The sequence below is a fragment of the Pyrus communis genome, chromosome 3 (genome assembly GCF_041283825.1).
Source record: "Pyrus communis isolate YQ-2024b chromosome 3, ASM4128382v1, whole genome shotgun sequence".
Lineage (NCBI taxonomy): Eukaryota > Viridiplantae > Streptophyta > Magnoliopsida > Rosales > Rosaceae > Pyrus > Pyrus communis.
The window spans coordinates 4,788,456-4,802,552 of NC_142567.1; the positions used below are offsets into that span (position 1 = coordinate 4,788,456).

At 36.5% G+C, this 14,097-nt stretch overlaps 1 protein-coding gene across 1 annotated transcript; it reads left to right on the plus strand.

Moving 5' to 3' along the window:
* Nucleotides 1-7,088: 7,088 nt before the first annotated feature.
* GRI (Stigma-specific Stig1 family protein) lies at nucleotides 7,089-7,706 on the plus strand. The gene has a single exon (XM_088690222.1). It carries the CDS (start codon nucleotides 7,108-7,110, stop codon nucleotides 7,558-7,560), a length of 453 nt encoding a protein of 150 aa, XP_088546348.1. The 5' UTR covers nucleotides 7,089-7,107; the 3' UTR covers nucleotides 7,561-7,706.
* Nucleotides 7,707-14,097: the final 6,391 nt, after the last annotated feature.

Sequence of the window (14,097 nt, forward strand, 5' to 3'; positions counted from 1 at the left end):
GTGGGCTTGTCGTAAACATGTCAACAGATATCAGCACATGCCGAAGTAATCATATGAGTGACATAGAGAAAATTTGTCAAGTGTTGTTGACGTAACATGTTGAGATATGTCTAGCATGCATTATATCAAACATTTAGTAGGCACAAAAGAGATCCGTATCAAACATTTGAAGAGTCATCAAAATACTTCACCTATATATTTTTCTCACTCATATGGTCCTAAGACCACCTTGATCCTTATTTCCATTTGCCTTGTTTGAGAATGTGTATAAATAAAAGCCCTAAGAGCAAGCCCAGCGTGGGCATTTGCTCGGGGGACGGGGGAAAGAATAGGGGCCCGAGGCCCCGTGGACCAGCACCAGCGTGGGCAAGCCTGAGTGAAGGTGGAGGCCCGAGCTCCAGGCCCGTGGAGAATTGCCAGCCCAAGAGCCTGAGGCCATGTGACATCAGCGCTGACATCAGCCTGGCGTCAGGCATTATTTAAATTTTTTTGTGTCAGGCGCGTGCACCCCACTCGCGCTTGGGGGCGCGTCGCCGATACAAAATTAGAAAAAAAATTAACTTTTTCAGTTACCGTTGGGAAGCCACGTGGCTTCCCACGGTCCGTTCGATCTCAACGGATATTTAATTTGGACTATTCGATCTTAACGGTCAAAAAAAATAAAAAAAAGTCTTATTTAATATCCACCGTTCGATCTGAGATCAACGGTGGATATTAATATGCTTTATAAATAAAAAAATAAAAGAAAAAATAGTTTTAAAATTAAGAAAAATTACCGTTGTGACACGTGGCACAATCTGGAGTGTTGGAATTCAAATTTTTTTATATCCAACGGCAGAGATTAATTAATTGAATAAAAATTAAAAAAAAAACTGTAAAAAATTCAAAAAAAAATATGAAATTTTAAAAAAAAAAAATTTTTTTACTTTTCTATAAATACCTTCTCATTATCATCTACCTTACACAACAATTTCATATTTTCTCAACTACTTTCAATCACATTCCTTTCTTTGTCTCAAAGTTTGAATCCATTTTTTTTCAACAATATGACCACTGGTGTAGGTACGAATTGGTCGCTTATTGAAGATGTTGCGTTGTGTACTAACTGGGTTGAAGTTACTCATAGTTCGCTTACGGGTAATGAGATGCAGTTGCGAGAAATGTGGAGTCTTATTCATACCAATTATCTTGAGAAAATTGGTGGGAAAAGAACCAAAGCGTCGGGTTCAACCCGTTATCCAATTAGGCCTCAAGGTAAGAAGGCTTCAAAGAGAAAATGGAGTGCTTCCAAGAATGATTATGCAAAGTTCATGGAAGAACTTACTCGCCAAGGTGAATTGACTTTGGCGAGGGAACTGGCGAAATATGAGGCTGATAAGGTTAAAGAGGACGCAAAAGCTGCATCTATTGAGAGAGAATTTCAGGTTAATGAGAGAGAAAGAGAGCTACTTAGGCAAGAAAGGGAACATGTTAGAGAAGAAAGACGGGCTCAACGAGATTGTGAGATTATGAACACGCCCTTAGAAGGGAAGTCTCCAAATTCTAAATTTTTTTGGAAGTCAGAGAAAACGGACGTGGTGCCAAAGAGGCGTGCAAGAGAAGCGATAGCAAGCCAAGATGGTCCTAGCACCACAAGAGAAGATCATCCTAGCATCACAATTGGTTAAGTGATGATGAATAGAGTACTTTTTGTAATCGGAGCCCATAATTTTTCAATCACTTTGGGTTGTAATTTATTATTTATTGTTTGTATTATTTATGTTGTTTCCAATTTATTGAATATTTATTCAAATTAATTTGGTAAGTTATTTATACTAAGAGAATATTTATTGAAATGATAAAAACACACTAAAAAATATTTATACTAAAATTACATAAGCATACGGAATAATTAAAAACTCACTAAAAAAATTACATAAACATACCAAATAATAAAACACACCAAATAAAATAACATAAACATACCAAATTCAAAAAAAACACACTAAATGAACTTAATTATCTTCAGCTTGTTTCAATGCCCACTGGTGCTCTATCAAGTCAATTTGCCGGGCATTATGCATGTCTGGCATTTGAAATGCAGTATATCGTTGAATGAGCCTTTCATTGTAACGTTCATCCCTTTGTAATGGCTCATGTTGCACGAGCTCATCGGTGGCGTCATGAGCACAATATATACGTGTGCTTGAATTGTTCATCGTGTCAGGCTCATATTCATCAACGGCTTCATAATCGTACTCATCTTCCACAATCATGTTGTGAAGAATGATGCACGTCATCATGATGGATCGAAGTGACTCTACATCAAACAATCTAGCAGCACCCCTGACGATCGCCCAACGAGCTTGGAGGAAACCGAAACAACGCTCCACATCCTTCCTGCACCCCTCTTGACAGCTTGCAAAGTGTTTTTCCTTTGCACTTCGTGGACGTGGCACTGTTTTGACAAATGTTGACCATCGCGGGTAAATGCCGTCAGCTAGGTAGTATGGCCCGTCGTACATACGTCCGTTGACCTCATACGTGACTTTTGGTGCCTTTCCTTGCAGGACATTGTTGAACACTGGGGATTGGGTAAAGACGTTGATGTCATTTTGAGCTCTCAGGACCTCGAAAAAGGCGTGCCAGATCCATGTATCAAAAGATGCCACCGTCTCCAAAATGATACTTTTTGCTCATTTTCTGTCCTCATAAGCACTTTGCCATGCACTTGGACAATTTTTCCACGTCCAGTGCATACAATCAATGCTTCCAATCATCCCAGGAAAACCACGCACCTCGGCCTTCTTCAACAGCCTTTCCAAGTCCATGTTTGTAGGTTTGCGGAGGTACTCAGTGGTGTACATAGATTCGATTGCTCCGCAAAACCTCATCAGGGACTCAAGAATGGTTGATTTCCCCATCCTCGTTATCTCATCCACTTGGTCCGCAGATACTCCATATGCAAGCATCTGCAAGGCAACAATAATTTTTTGCTCAGGCAGTAGACCCATAGCACCAAAAGCATCTTTCTTTTGCACAAAGTAAGAATCATGGTTGCAAACAGCAATCATGATTTTGTTGAACAAATGTCGTTCCATTCTAAAACGACGTCAAAAGTACGTATCAGGGAATGCACTATTAGGAACAAAATAATCATCCAAGAGTTCCATACCTCGTCGTTGCCTGCTTCTATCAAGGTTTCTGGAACAGCTGGACCTGCAGATCTGAGCCATAGTTTGGATGACTCGACGGGAATGTGAGGTTCTGCCCATTCTTACTTCATCATCTCTCCTTCTACGCTCCTCATCCTCTTCCCTCTCATTTTTTGCCCCCTAATGATTGAACATTGCTTCTGATTGGTTAAACAATTATTCCTCTTCTTGATTGAGTTCCCACATCATCCTTGAGGAAGAAGAAGATATTGTAAGAAAGAAGCAAAAACTATGAATAATGATACATATTTTTGTGAAGAATGAAGCAGAAACTATGAATAATAATAGAGATCTTGAGAAAATTAGTGTGAGATTTGTGAGGATGGATGGTGGATTATATGGAGGATTCAGAAAGAATTAGGTTGTACATAATGCCACGTGGCATGCCGTCATTCGTTAAAAATCTGATGGAAATCTATCCTCAAAGATTGTGAACAGATTATGACATGTGGCGTGACGTGATTGGTTAATAATCTTATCAGAAATCCATCACCAATAATTATATTTTCGGATAATGACATGTGGCATAACGAGTACGATTAAAAAATTTATCGGAAATCCATTCCCAATAATTGTCTTTTCGGATTTTATGACAAGTAGCACAACGACAACGATTAAAAATCTTATCCAAAATTACAAATAAAATTATTTTGTATTATTTAATAATACTTCGGATAATGACACGTGACGCAACGAGAACGATTAAAAATCTTATCCGATATTACAATTAAAATTATTTTGTATTATTTTATAAATAAAAAAATACTAATATTTTATTGTCTATTGCCAGGGCTATTGAAGTGTAACGGTGGAGATGCAAATGCTATTGTCAGGGCTATTACTGTTCATTAAGGGCAACTACTGTTCATTAGGTGGATTGAATAGTGCATAACCTGGGGTGAGGGCTGGAGTTGCTCTAATAAACATTAATTTCGGTTCCAAGTGGCGCGACATGCACTTTGTCTTTCAATTTGGATTTCATGAAAAGTTACCTCACTTCAATTGGAGCTAGCATTGTACTTCTTAAATGACAAACCCTGGCGGAGTTAAAATTTCACGTCAGAGGAGACCTATCATAGCAGTATCCAAAACCCCTCAATTTGTAAACAACTTGTGACAAATTAAAATAAATGTTGATGCATGGTAAATAGTGAATTGTCTTAATGGTTAAGCGTTTTTATTTTTAATTTATTGTGGTCTAAATTCAAATCTTTCTCCTTTATTTTTGTGTAGAATATCGTTTATAATAAAAATAAACGTATATTACTCATTTAGCCTTATTATGTTTCTAGTTTTTTCTAACAAGGTTAAAATAAAAAAATAGGAATCAGGGTTGCTACTGACCATCTAATTCGTACCTTCTATCTCTATCTTCTTGGTTCTCTACCACATTATGCAATCTTGCACCATAATCAGAACCTGTCTACTTTTTAATTCATGCTTTAAACATCAACTTTGTGAAAGACCAATCAATTGTTTAACCGTTCGATTAATGTTGTCATAATTTTAGTGTTTAACAAAATGACATGATGACAATTGTTAGATAACTAAATGATTTTCGTCTCAATTGATTTTTGTAGAGTTAATTTTTAAATAATAATTTAAAAAATAAACAATTTGAATCATCGTGCAATATACAGAATATAATATAAAAAGAAAAAAAGAAAAAAAATAGAACAAAAAAGTTTAAACGAAAAGGTTGCCATCATTAGACAAAACTTCACATAAAGCGTCACGTGCAAGTGGCCAGAATAAAAAGAAGAATTAGCTAGTAATTAGGTCAACGCGCGTAATCTCTGTTTGATTTGGTCAGAAATCAGAGGGCAAGAATGCACGAGAGTAGTCAAACCCTTCCGATTTTGGCAGTCCTGATTTGTTTATATACGTCGACAAAACATTGGATCAACCAATCAACCTTAGTGGGTGTAACATGGCCTAATTGTGACGTAAACGCACTTTCTGCCGAAATAGAAGATCCTCGACGAGCAATGCTTATTACTTATTTTTCAATGATTATACTCAAAATTTCATATTACTCCTTTTTAAATATATCACTCTTATTAAGTTTTACGGTTTGTATTTTGTTTGTAAATATTAAAATTTTATGTTAAGTTTACACAATAAGTTAGCATAATAATTTGGTATTGAATAATCATTTATAGAAATAAAAAAAATAATGTATATGTACACATACTGTTCTAATTAAAAATCTATGCTTCATGCCGCTTAGGTCCCGCCTAGGCACTAACCAGATAATCACCGTTCTGATTAATCTCTAGATATTTGAAAATTAAGAAGTGACGCCTAAACATGTTTAGGAACCCACCTATATCACAATTCTCACTTAAACAAAACATAGATAGCTTACATTTTGCATTCTAATTTTTCACTAAATTGTTAGAGGCTTGTTGAATATTTGGATGAATACTCATTATATGTTTGTTCCCTATGTTTTTAATATGTTCTAATACTTTATGATCTATATGTCATTCTATTTAGCAGTTCATAAATCCCAATATAATTATGTATTTCTTTTAAATATTAATAGACACTTATTTATACAATATGTAACAAGTTTACTTAAATCTGCCTAGTCCCCTGCCTATATGCCCCACCTAGCCATTAAGCCCCAACTTGACGCTCTACTAGCGCTTAGCATTTTTTAGAACCTTACACATCAACACATGTCCTGAAAGCTAACATTTTTTACTTGAAAATAGAGAGATATTTGTAAATAGATCAAAATCCACGACAACTCATGGTTTTTACATTTACTGAAAAATAAGAAGTTTTGAACACATTACATAAACCACTCACACTGAAGACGAAAATCTCGGCAAGACAAGCTATCTGCTGAATCTCACTAATCCCGAATAACACACGACCTTCAATTTACATATTTTGAAAAATATCAATATTAAGCAATAAATATATTAAAGTATTTTAGCAATAGTAAAAGAACTCTCAATATCGTGGATGTGAATTACAAATATGTTGATCGTATGGTGATTGTATGTGACACATCTTCCTTTTGTCAATAAACATGTTATCATCATGTTAGACGGTAGACACAATGCAATGAATATATGAATTTTTTTAGTAACTCTTACAAATATTTTCTTATGTTATTTTTTATAAATGATAATTTTTAGTAACTTTTACAAATATTTTCTTATGTTATTTTTTTTTATAAATAATATAGAAATATTCACAAATATTACATAAAATAAACTCAAAACAAATTACGACACTACAATAAGACAAACCACAATTAACTTATTAGTAAATTCACCACAAATATATATATACACATACATGTATACACACAACCCTCATTCAACCAAGGTGGAGATCACAAGTAGCACTAGACCAAAGACTATTGGTTATACATATTTATTTGTTTATTAAGTGATTCTTATATATGCTCTAATTTCAACTTTTGTTACTTAATTTGAAAATTATTTGTCTGAAAATCCATTATTAAATAAATAAAAGTCTTAGTTGACAACTTAATACTTGTACAAAAGTCACACACACAAATGTTTTCTTCTTCTTTTATATGTATAGGTTGCCAATGTGACAACCAATCTAAGGCTCTTCCAAGGGCGGAGAATTAGGAAGCCAACCTCTTTGATCTCATGTGCTTTAGCCGAATATAATGCACTAATCAATGGATTAATCTTGACTCATTAGTTGCGACTAATTGGTTTATTCTCCTTGTTTATCAATTGCAATGTAGACTTTCCTTGAAACTCAACTTTTAAGTTTTAATAAAATAGAGAAAAAAAAAATTAAAAACTCAACTTTATAAATGTTTAATTTTATATTTAAAGAAACAACCTACAGTATAAATATCCACATCCTCCCTTTCTTTACACTCTTGTGGCAAACGAACCCCCTATTTTTTGAGACAATGGCCAACCTCCTCAAGCTCGCCACCATTTTCTTCCTCATGATACATTCACTCCTAGCTCTGCATTTTCAAATGGCCTTCTCATTGTCGGAGCTCGAAGAAAATGACGAAGTGTACGTAATCGACTCCCCGAATCCCAACTTCAGATCAAGAAGCAGGTTCTTGGCCAGCATCATCAAAAAAGGTGCACAATGTAACCCAATCAAGAACATTTGCAATGGGATTTCTGCAAACAAAGGGACCGGCATTCTCTATTGCTGCAAGAAACATTGCCGAAATGTTCTTAGCGATAAGAACAATTGTGGAAAATGTGGGAATAAATGCAAGTTTGGAATGCGTTGTTGCAATGGAACTTGCATGAATACTACTTCGGATGCCAACAACTGTGGCAAGTGTGGTAAAAAATGCAAGTATGGGGTTAAATGTGAGTATGGATACTGTGGGTATGCTTAGAAATATATATTCATTGTTAATAATAAATATGATGTGGTGGACAGGTTGAGTCGAACACTAATTGTGAATGTAGAGAAATACGTGTTCTATCACTGGGGATCTAGAAGCCCCAGTTTTGTATTCCATTATTGCGTTTATACCTCACAATAAACGATATAACTACTTTTAATAAGGTGGCTAGAGTGTTCATCTTGTTTTAATTAGCATGTTCTTCGCAATTTAGTAACTAAGCTAGGTTTGTAATCTGTTTAAACAGCTGCTTCTTTTCCAATTTTCTTCAAAAGCAAGTCCTCTTTAATTTTCGCTCAAAGCCTGTAAAGGTTGTTTGTTTTGTTTTCCAAATGCGATTGAGAGATTGGAAAACTTGCTGAAATATACTTTACAAATTTAAATAACTGAAATGATTCTTTTTTAGGATTTGATCTAGGTCATCAATGTATCATTTTCTTTAGGCGAAATTAATGATAGTGGTTTTATTAGCATTTTAAGAAAAAGAACAACTTCAAATAGGACGTCCTAGGTTAAATCTGAAGGATCCTCAAACAAAAAAGACTCCAAAACAAAAGACAAGGCCAACTTACCAATCTAATAGCCACTATATTGGGGGGATTTTTGAGTGAGAAAAACATGAGAACACATCCATCACTCCAAAGCCAAAAGAACTTCAATCCTGACAACTAAAAATAAAATCATTTCATAATCCGCCTCATGGGAGACTTTGCACACAAAATTACCAACAAAACTAGGAAGGGAACACTCTTTTGCATATATACAAGCATCACTGACTCTAAAGAAAAATTGCAAAAGAAACAAATAGTGACCACGACAATAGGCACTATGCACACGGAACCACCAACGATGCTATTGGTTAATCAGGATAAACCGCACCAATGCCACCACGAGACGTGAACAAAATAGAGCCAAAGTTCGATGCAGGGTATGCCTGATCTTTTGAAGAGAACCTCAGGCTTTTAGGCTACAAAAAATGCCAACTCAAGACTCTTTTAGATCCATGAGCAGTTATGTTAGATTGTTCCCCGTTTTGAAACTTACAGATAAATAATGAGCTCGCAAACTTCTCCTTCTTAGAGTTAATTTCCTCTATTTGAACCAATGTAAAATTGGACATCAGAAATGTCAGGCTAAAGACATTAAGAGTTAAGCTTGAACATAACTGAGGAGAGGGTGATGCTAATATTCAAACTCTTGAGCTGAATGGGGCATATTTGGTGAGCCTACTAATGTAAAACCATAAAAAAAAACATCTCCAAACAAACAGTCAATCATAACCTTTGTTATAGTGGGCAAAAGTAGGTGCAAGTGTTGAAATTGTCTGTTTCTCCTTCCTAAAAGTTCTCTAACATCTTATGGTTTGCATTCTCCTTATACCCTAACCAATGTCATGAAAAAAATGACATAAGAAAGCCAGGGACTCGTGAAGATTTAGTCCATAGGGTGGAGATTATATAACATGTAACAAGTGCTTGCAACTTTGATAAAACCAATTGGTGTTACATTCGATCAAACCAATTGGCGTCCAGGCATTGCGAATGTTAGGGAGAGCGTCTACCGTTTTGGGCTTAGTTCAGCCCTCCCTGTACCAACATAAATCTTCGATTAAAAGATTAGTAGGAAAGGTATACACAAATTAATCGAGGACATGTTGAACATATTGACAACATAACGACATTAGAAAAAAAGAGAGAAAATATATGAGAGATTCGAGTGAGTTTAAATTGGAATTACTGTAATATCCTTAAATTTAAAAGTAATTATTAACTCTTTATTAAAATAAGGGATGCTGGCTAAAATGATTTAACATCAAATTTCAATTTTTGAATTGAACAAAATTAAATCGACAACATATGGATGAGATGTCAACGATATAGCGAGGAGATATCAACAACATATTTAAAAAGTTATCATTTGAGCAGTCAGAGACTGAAATTAGATCGTCACGGCCAAAAAGCCTTTAAAAAAAGAAGTGAAATATAGTAAAAAAAATGACATCTTATGATCCTAACTCGAGACCAAGACAACCATTTTTGAGCCGTTTTCCGGCCAAACACTGCGAGTTAGCCGCTGAAAAAGGTATCATTCTCTTCGTCTCGTCGAAAAGTATGCTTTTTCGTTTTTGAATCACTTGATTTCGTTGAGTATTGAAGAAGTTATGAACGTTTAAAGTTTGCCCAGTTTCCAGTGAGTTTTCTAGTTTTCCCTCGGACCAGTCAACTTTGAGACTATTTTCCGATCATCTCTGGCAACCATTGGGCTTCCAAATAGGTATAATCTTATTCTATTGATATATTATGGGTCAAATTTTGTTAAGAAACGATTGAGTTACGAAGCTTTAAAAATTGCCCAAACTTCCAACCAAGGGCTCCGAGACATTTAACGGAGTTTTTAACCAAATGACCAAAATGATGGATGGTGGACAATCTCAGGAACCACTTCTATTAATTTGAAATCTCAAGGACCAAATTGAGGAGTTATGCAAATCTTAGAAACTATTTTACCTAAAAAGCCTAAATTTAATTTGCAGGCAAGAATTCTTTTATTTGGATGGGTACCAGACCAAGGGTGAACATTATGAATCCAGAAGATTTGAGGGACCCCTTCAATAAATATGATACTTCACTTAGGAAGTTGCTCTCCGGACTTGGGACTATTAATGGTGAGAAATGGGTTAAACACAGAAAGATTATCAATCCAGCATTCCATCTAGAGAAGCAAAGATTATCAATCCAGCATTCCATCTAGAGAAGCTAAAGGTATTCTACTCTTGGCAACATGCATGCATTCAAAATTCTTGAGTTTTTTTCTATCCTCTTTTTTCTTCTATTAATGGTGATAATTTCTGATTTTTTTTTCTTTCTTTTTTTTGGTTTGTCTTGCACACCGCAGGGTCTGTTACCGACATTTCACCAAAGCTGTAGAGAAATGATTGATACATGGGAAAGCTTGGTGGCCAAAGAGGGTGTTCATGTGAGTTAGATGTGTGGTCTTCGCTTGAGAGTTTGACAAGCGATGTGATTTCTCGAGCTGCATTTGGAAGTAGCTATGAGGAGGGAAGGCAAATATTCCAACTTCTAAAGGAGCAAATGAGAATTTTCTCATTAAGTTTAAGAAGTGTTTGTATCACAGGATGGAGGTAAAATTTAAATATCTTTTTATGAAAAAAGAAAAAAAAAATGTTACAACCATTAAAGAAAGTGCTTCAATTTGTACAGTTTTACACCAACCAAGATGAACAGAGGATGAAGGGTATCGACAAAGAACTAAGACGGTTACTCAAGGGTATCATAAACAAAAGAGAAGAAGCGATTAAGACAGGTGAAGCCCCAAAAGATGACTTATTAGGTATACTTTTGGAGTCCAACTCCAAAGAAATTAAGGACAATGGCAGGAACAACAAAAATGCTGGAATGAGTATCGAAGATGTGATCGATGAATGTAAGCTATTTTACTTTGCCGAGCAAGATACCACTTCAGTGTTGCTTGTTTGGACAGTGATTTTACTAAGTCAAAACCAGAATTGGCAAGATCGAGCGAGGGGAGAAGTTTTTCAAGTCTTTGGAAGTAACACGACACCAACCTTTGATGCCCTAAGTCGCCTACAAGTTGTAAGTATACATTAATACATTAGCATGAGGAGATGCACAAGTAGTTAGACACTTTCCCAATGTTTTTCCTGAGGAGTTACCTGGCTTACCCCCAGATCGTGAAGTGAAGTTCACCATCAATCTACTTCCAAGTACCAATCCTATTTCTCTTACACCTTACCGTATGGCTCATGCGGAGTTAAGGGAACTTAAAACTCAGTTGCAAGAGCTTGTTGATAAGGGTTTCATTCAACCAAGTACATCCCCTTGGGGAGCTCTAGTTCTGTTTGTAAGGAAGAAAGATGGAACTTTGAGGTTATGTATCAACTACAGGCAGTTAAACTGGGTGACGATTAAAAACGTTATCCGTTACCTCGTATTGATGACCTCTTTGACCAGCTTACAGGTGCTTGTGTGTTCTCGAAGATTGATCTAAGGTCTAATTACTACCAGTTGAAGATCAAAAGCGATGACGTTCCGAAGACAGCTTTCAGAACTCGATATGGTCATTATGAGTTTCTTGTGATGCCATTTGGGTTAACTAATGCATTAACAATTTTTATGAACCTGATGAATCAACTATTTCATCCATACCTCGACAGGTTCGTCATTGTTTTCATAGATGATATTTTGGTGTATTCTAAGAATGAAACTGATCATGCTAGGCATCTACGTTTGGTTCTAAAGACACTAAGGGCAAATCAGATGTACGCCAAGTTCAACAAATGTCAGTTTTGGTTGGATCAGGTGTCATTTTTAGGGCACGTGATATTAGCTTAAGGTGTGCTTGTGGATCCTCAGAAAGTAGCGGCCGTGGAGAATTAGGAACACTACCCTTGACAAAGTTGACTAGAAAAGAAGTTCCATTTTTGTGGAATGAAGAGTGTGAGCAGAGTTTCCAACAGTTGAAGTACCTTCTCACTCAAGCACCTGTCTTAGCACTTCCCGATGATAGTGGGAACTCGAGATCTACAGTGATGATTCTCTGAATGGTCTTGGGTGTGTGTTAATGCAGCATGAAAATGTGAATGCTTATGCATCACAGCAGTTAAAGCCCCATGAGATGAACTATCATACTCATGATCTCGAGTTGATGGCTATTATCTTTGCTTTGAAATTTTGGAGGCATTATCTTTATGGGGAAAAGTGTAAGATCTTCACTGATCATAAGAGCTTTAAATATATTTTCACTCAACTAGATCTTAATCTTCGGCAACAAAGGTGGGTAGAGCTGCTCAGTGATTATGACTGCACCATTGAGTATCACCTAGGTCGTGCTAATTTTGTAGCTGATGCTTTTAGTAGGAAGTCTTATGCCCGACTTAATGTTCTTTATGCAAGTCGCATTCCTCTTTTGACTGATCTAAGATCCACTGGAGTAGCTTTGGAAGTGGAGCGACATGGAGCCCTAATTGCCAGTTTTCAGGTCAGGCCGGTTCTATTAGATCGTGTCCTCGAAGCCCAAAGGAACGATACAGAATCTCATGAATTGATACAGGCAGTGTCAGATGGGAAAAGAAAGACCTCAGGATTAGAGATCCTAATGGCATATTGATGCAAGGTGATCGAATATTTGTGCCAAATGTTGAGGAACTAAAGAGAGACATATTGGATGAAGCACATATTTCTACTTAATCGATGCATCCCGGGAGTACTAAGATGTATCATACCATTCGACATTTCTATTATTGGCCAGGTATGAAAAGAGAAATTGCAAAGTATATTAGTCATTGTGCAGTTTGCCAGCAAGTTAAGGCGAAAAGAAAAAAGTCAATTGGATTACTACAATCACTCCCGATGCCCCAGTGGAAATGAGAAGATATTACAATGGATTTCGTGTACAAATTACCTCGTACGCGAAATGGTTATAATGGTATCTGGGTGATAGTAGATCGACTTACCAAGTCAGCACACTTCATACCTGTTCGTGAGAATTATTCACTGAGTCAGTTGGCCAAACAGTTTATCTCTGAAGTTGTTAAGGACCATGAAGTTCCAGTTAGTAGCATTTCTGACCGGGATGCCCAATTTACTTCGAAGTTATGGGTAGCTTTTCAAGAAGCTTTGGGATCGAGATTACTTTACAGCACCGCCTATCATCCTCAAATCGATGGGTAGCCAAAGAGAACTATCCAGACTTTGGAAGATATGTTGAGATTATCTGTCCTACAATTTGGAGACGCTTGGCACAAACGCTTACCGTTGATAAAGTTCACCTATAACAATAGTTTCCATTCTAGTATTGGTATGGCACCATTTGAAGCGTTGTATTGAAAACCATATTGTACTCCACTATGTTGGTCTAAGGTTAGTGAACGAGTTTTGGTGGGCCTTGAGATCGTGGATGAGATTACACAAAACATTCAGGTGATAAAGGCTAACCGGAAAGTGGCCCAGGATTGACAAAAGAGTATCGCCGACAGACATTCCACTGACAGAGCTTATAAGGTTAGTGATTGGGTATTCTTGAAATTATCATCGTGGAAAGGTGTTATGCGATTCGGAAAGAAAGGGAAGGTCAGCCCTAGGTACATCGGACAGTACCAAATTGTTGAACAAGTTGTGAAGTTGCTTATCGACTCGCTTTGTCGCTAGAGTTAGCGAGAGTGCATAACGTGTTTCATGTGTTGATGCTATAGAGATATGTTTCTGATCCGTCACATGTAAGCCCTCCTCAACCACTAGAGATCAATCTAGATTTGACCTACGATGAGGTCTCAGTGACTATCCTCGATTGGAAGGATAAGGTTCTTAGGAATAAGACTGTACGGATGGTGAAAGTTTTGTGAAGAAACCACACAGTCGAGGAATCTACTTGGGAGACAGAATAGTGCATGCAAGATATGTACCCATGTCTGTTCTATGGTTTTGATTGTAGTCGGTATTGAAATTTTGAGGATAAAATTTTCTTAAAGGGGTAGATTGTGACGACCTA

Coding starts and splice junctions, on each gene's coding strand:
- GRI (XM_088690222.1), top strand. CDS start 7,108: ATGGCCAACCTCCTCAAGCTCGCCACCATTTTCTTCCTCATGATACAT.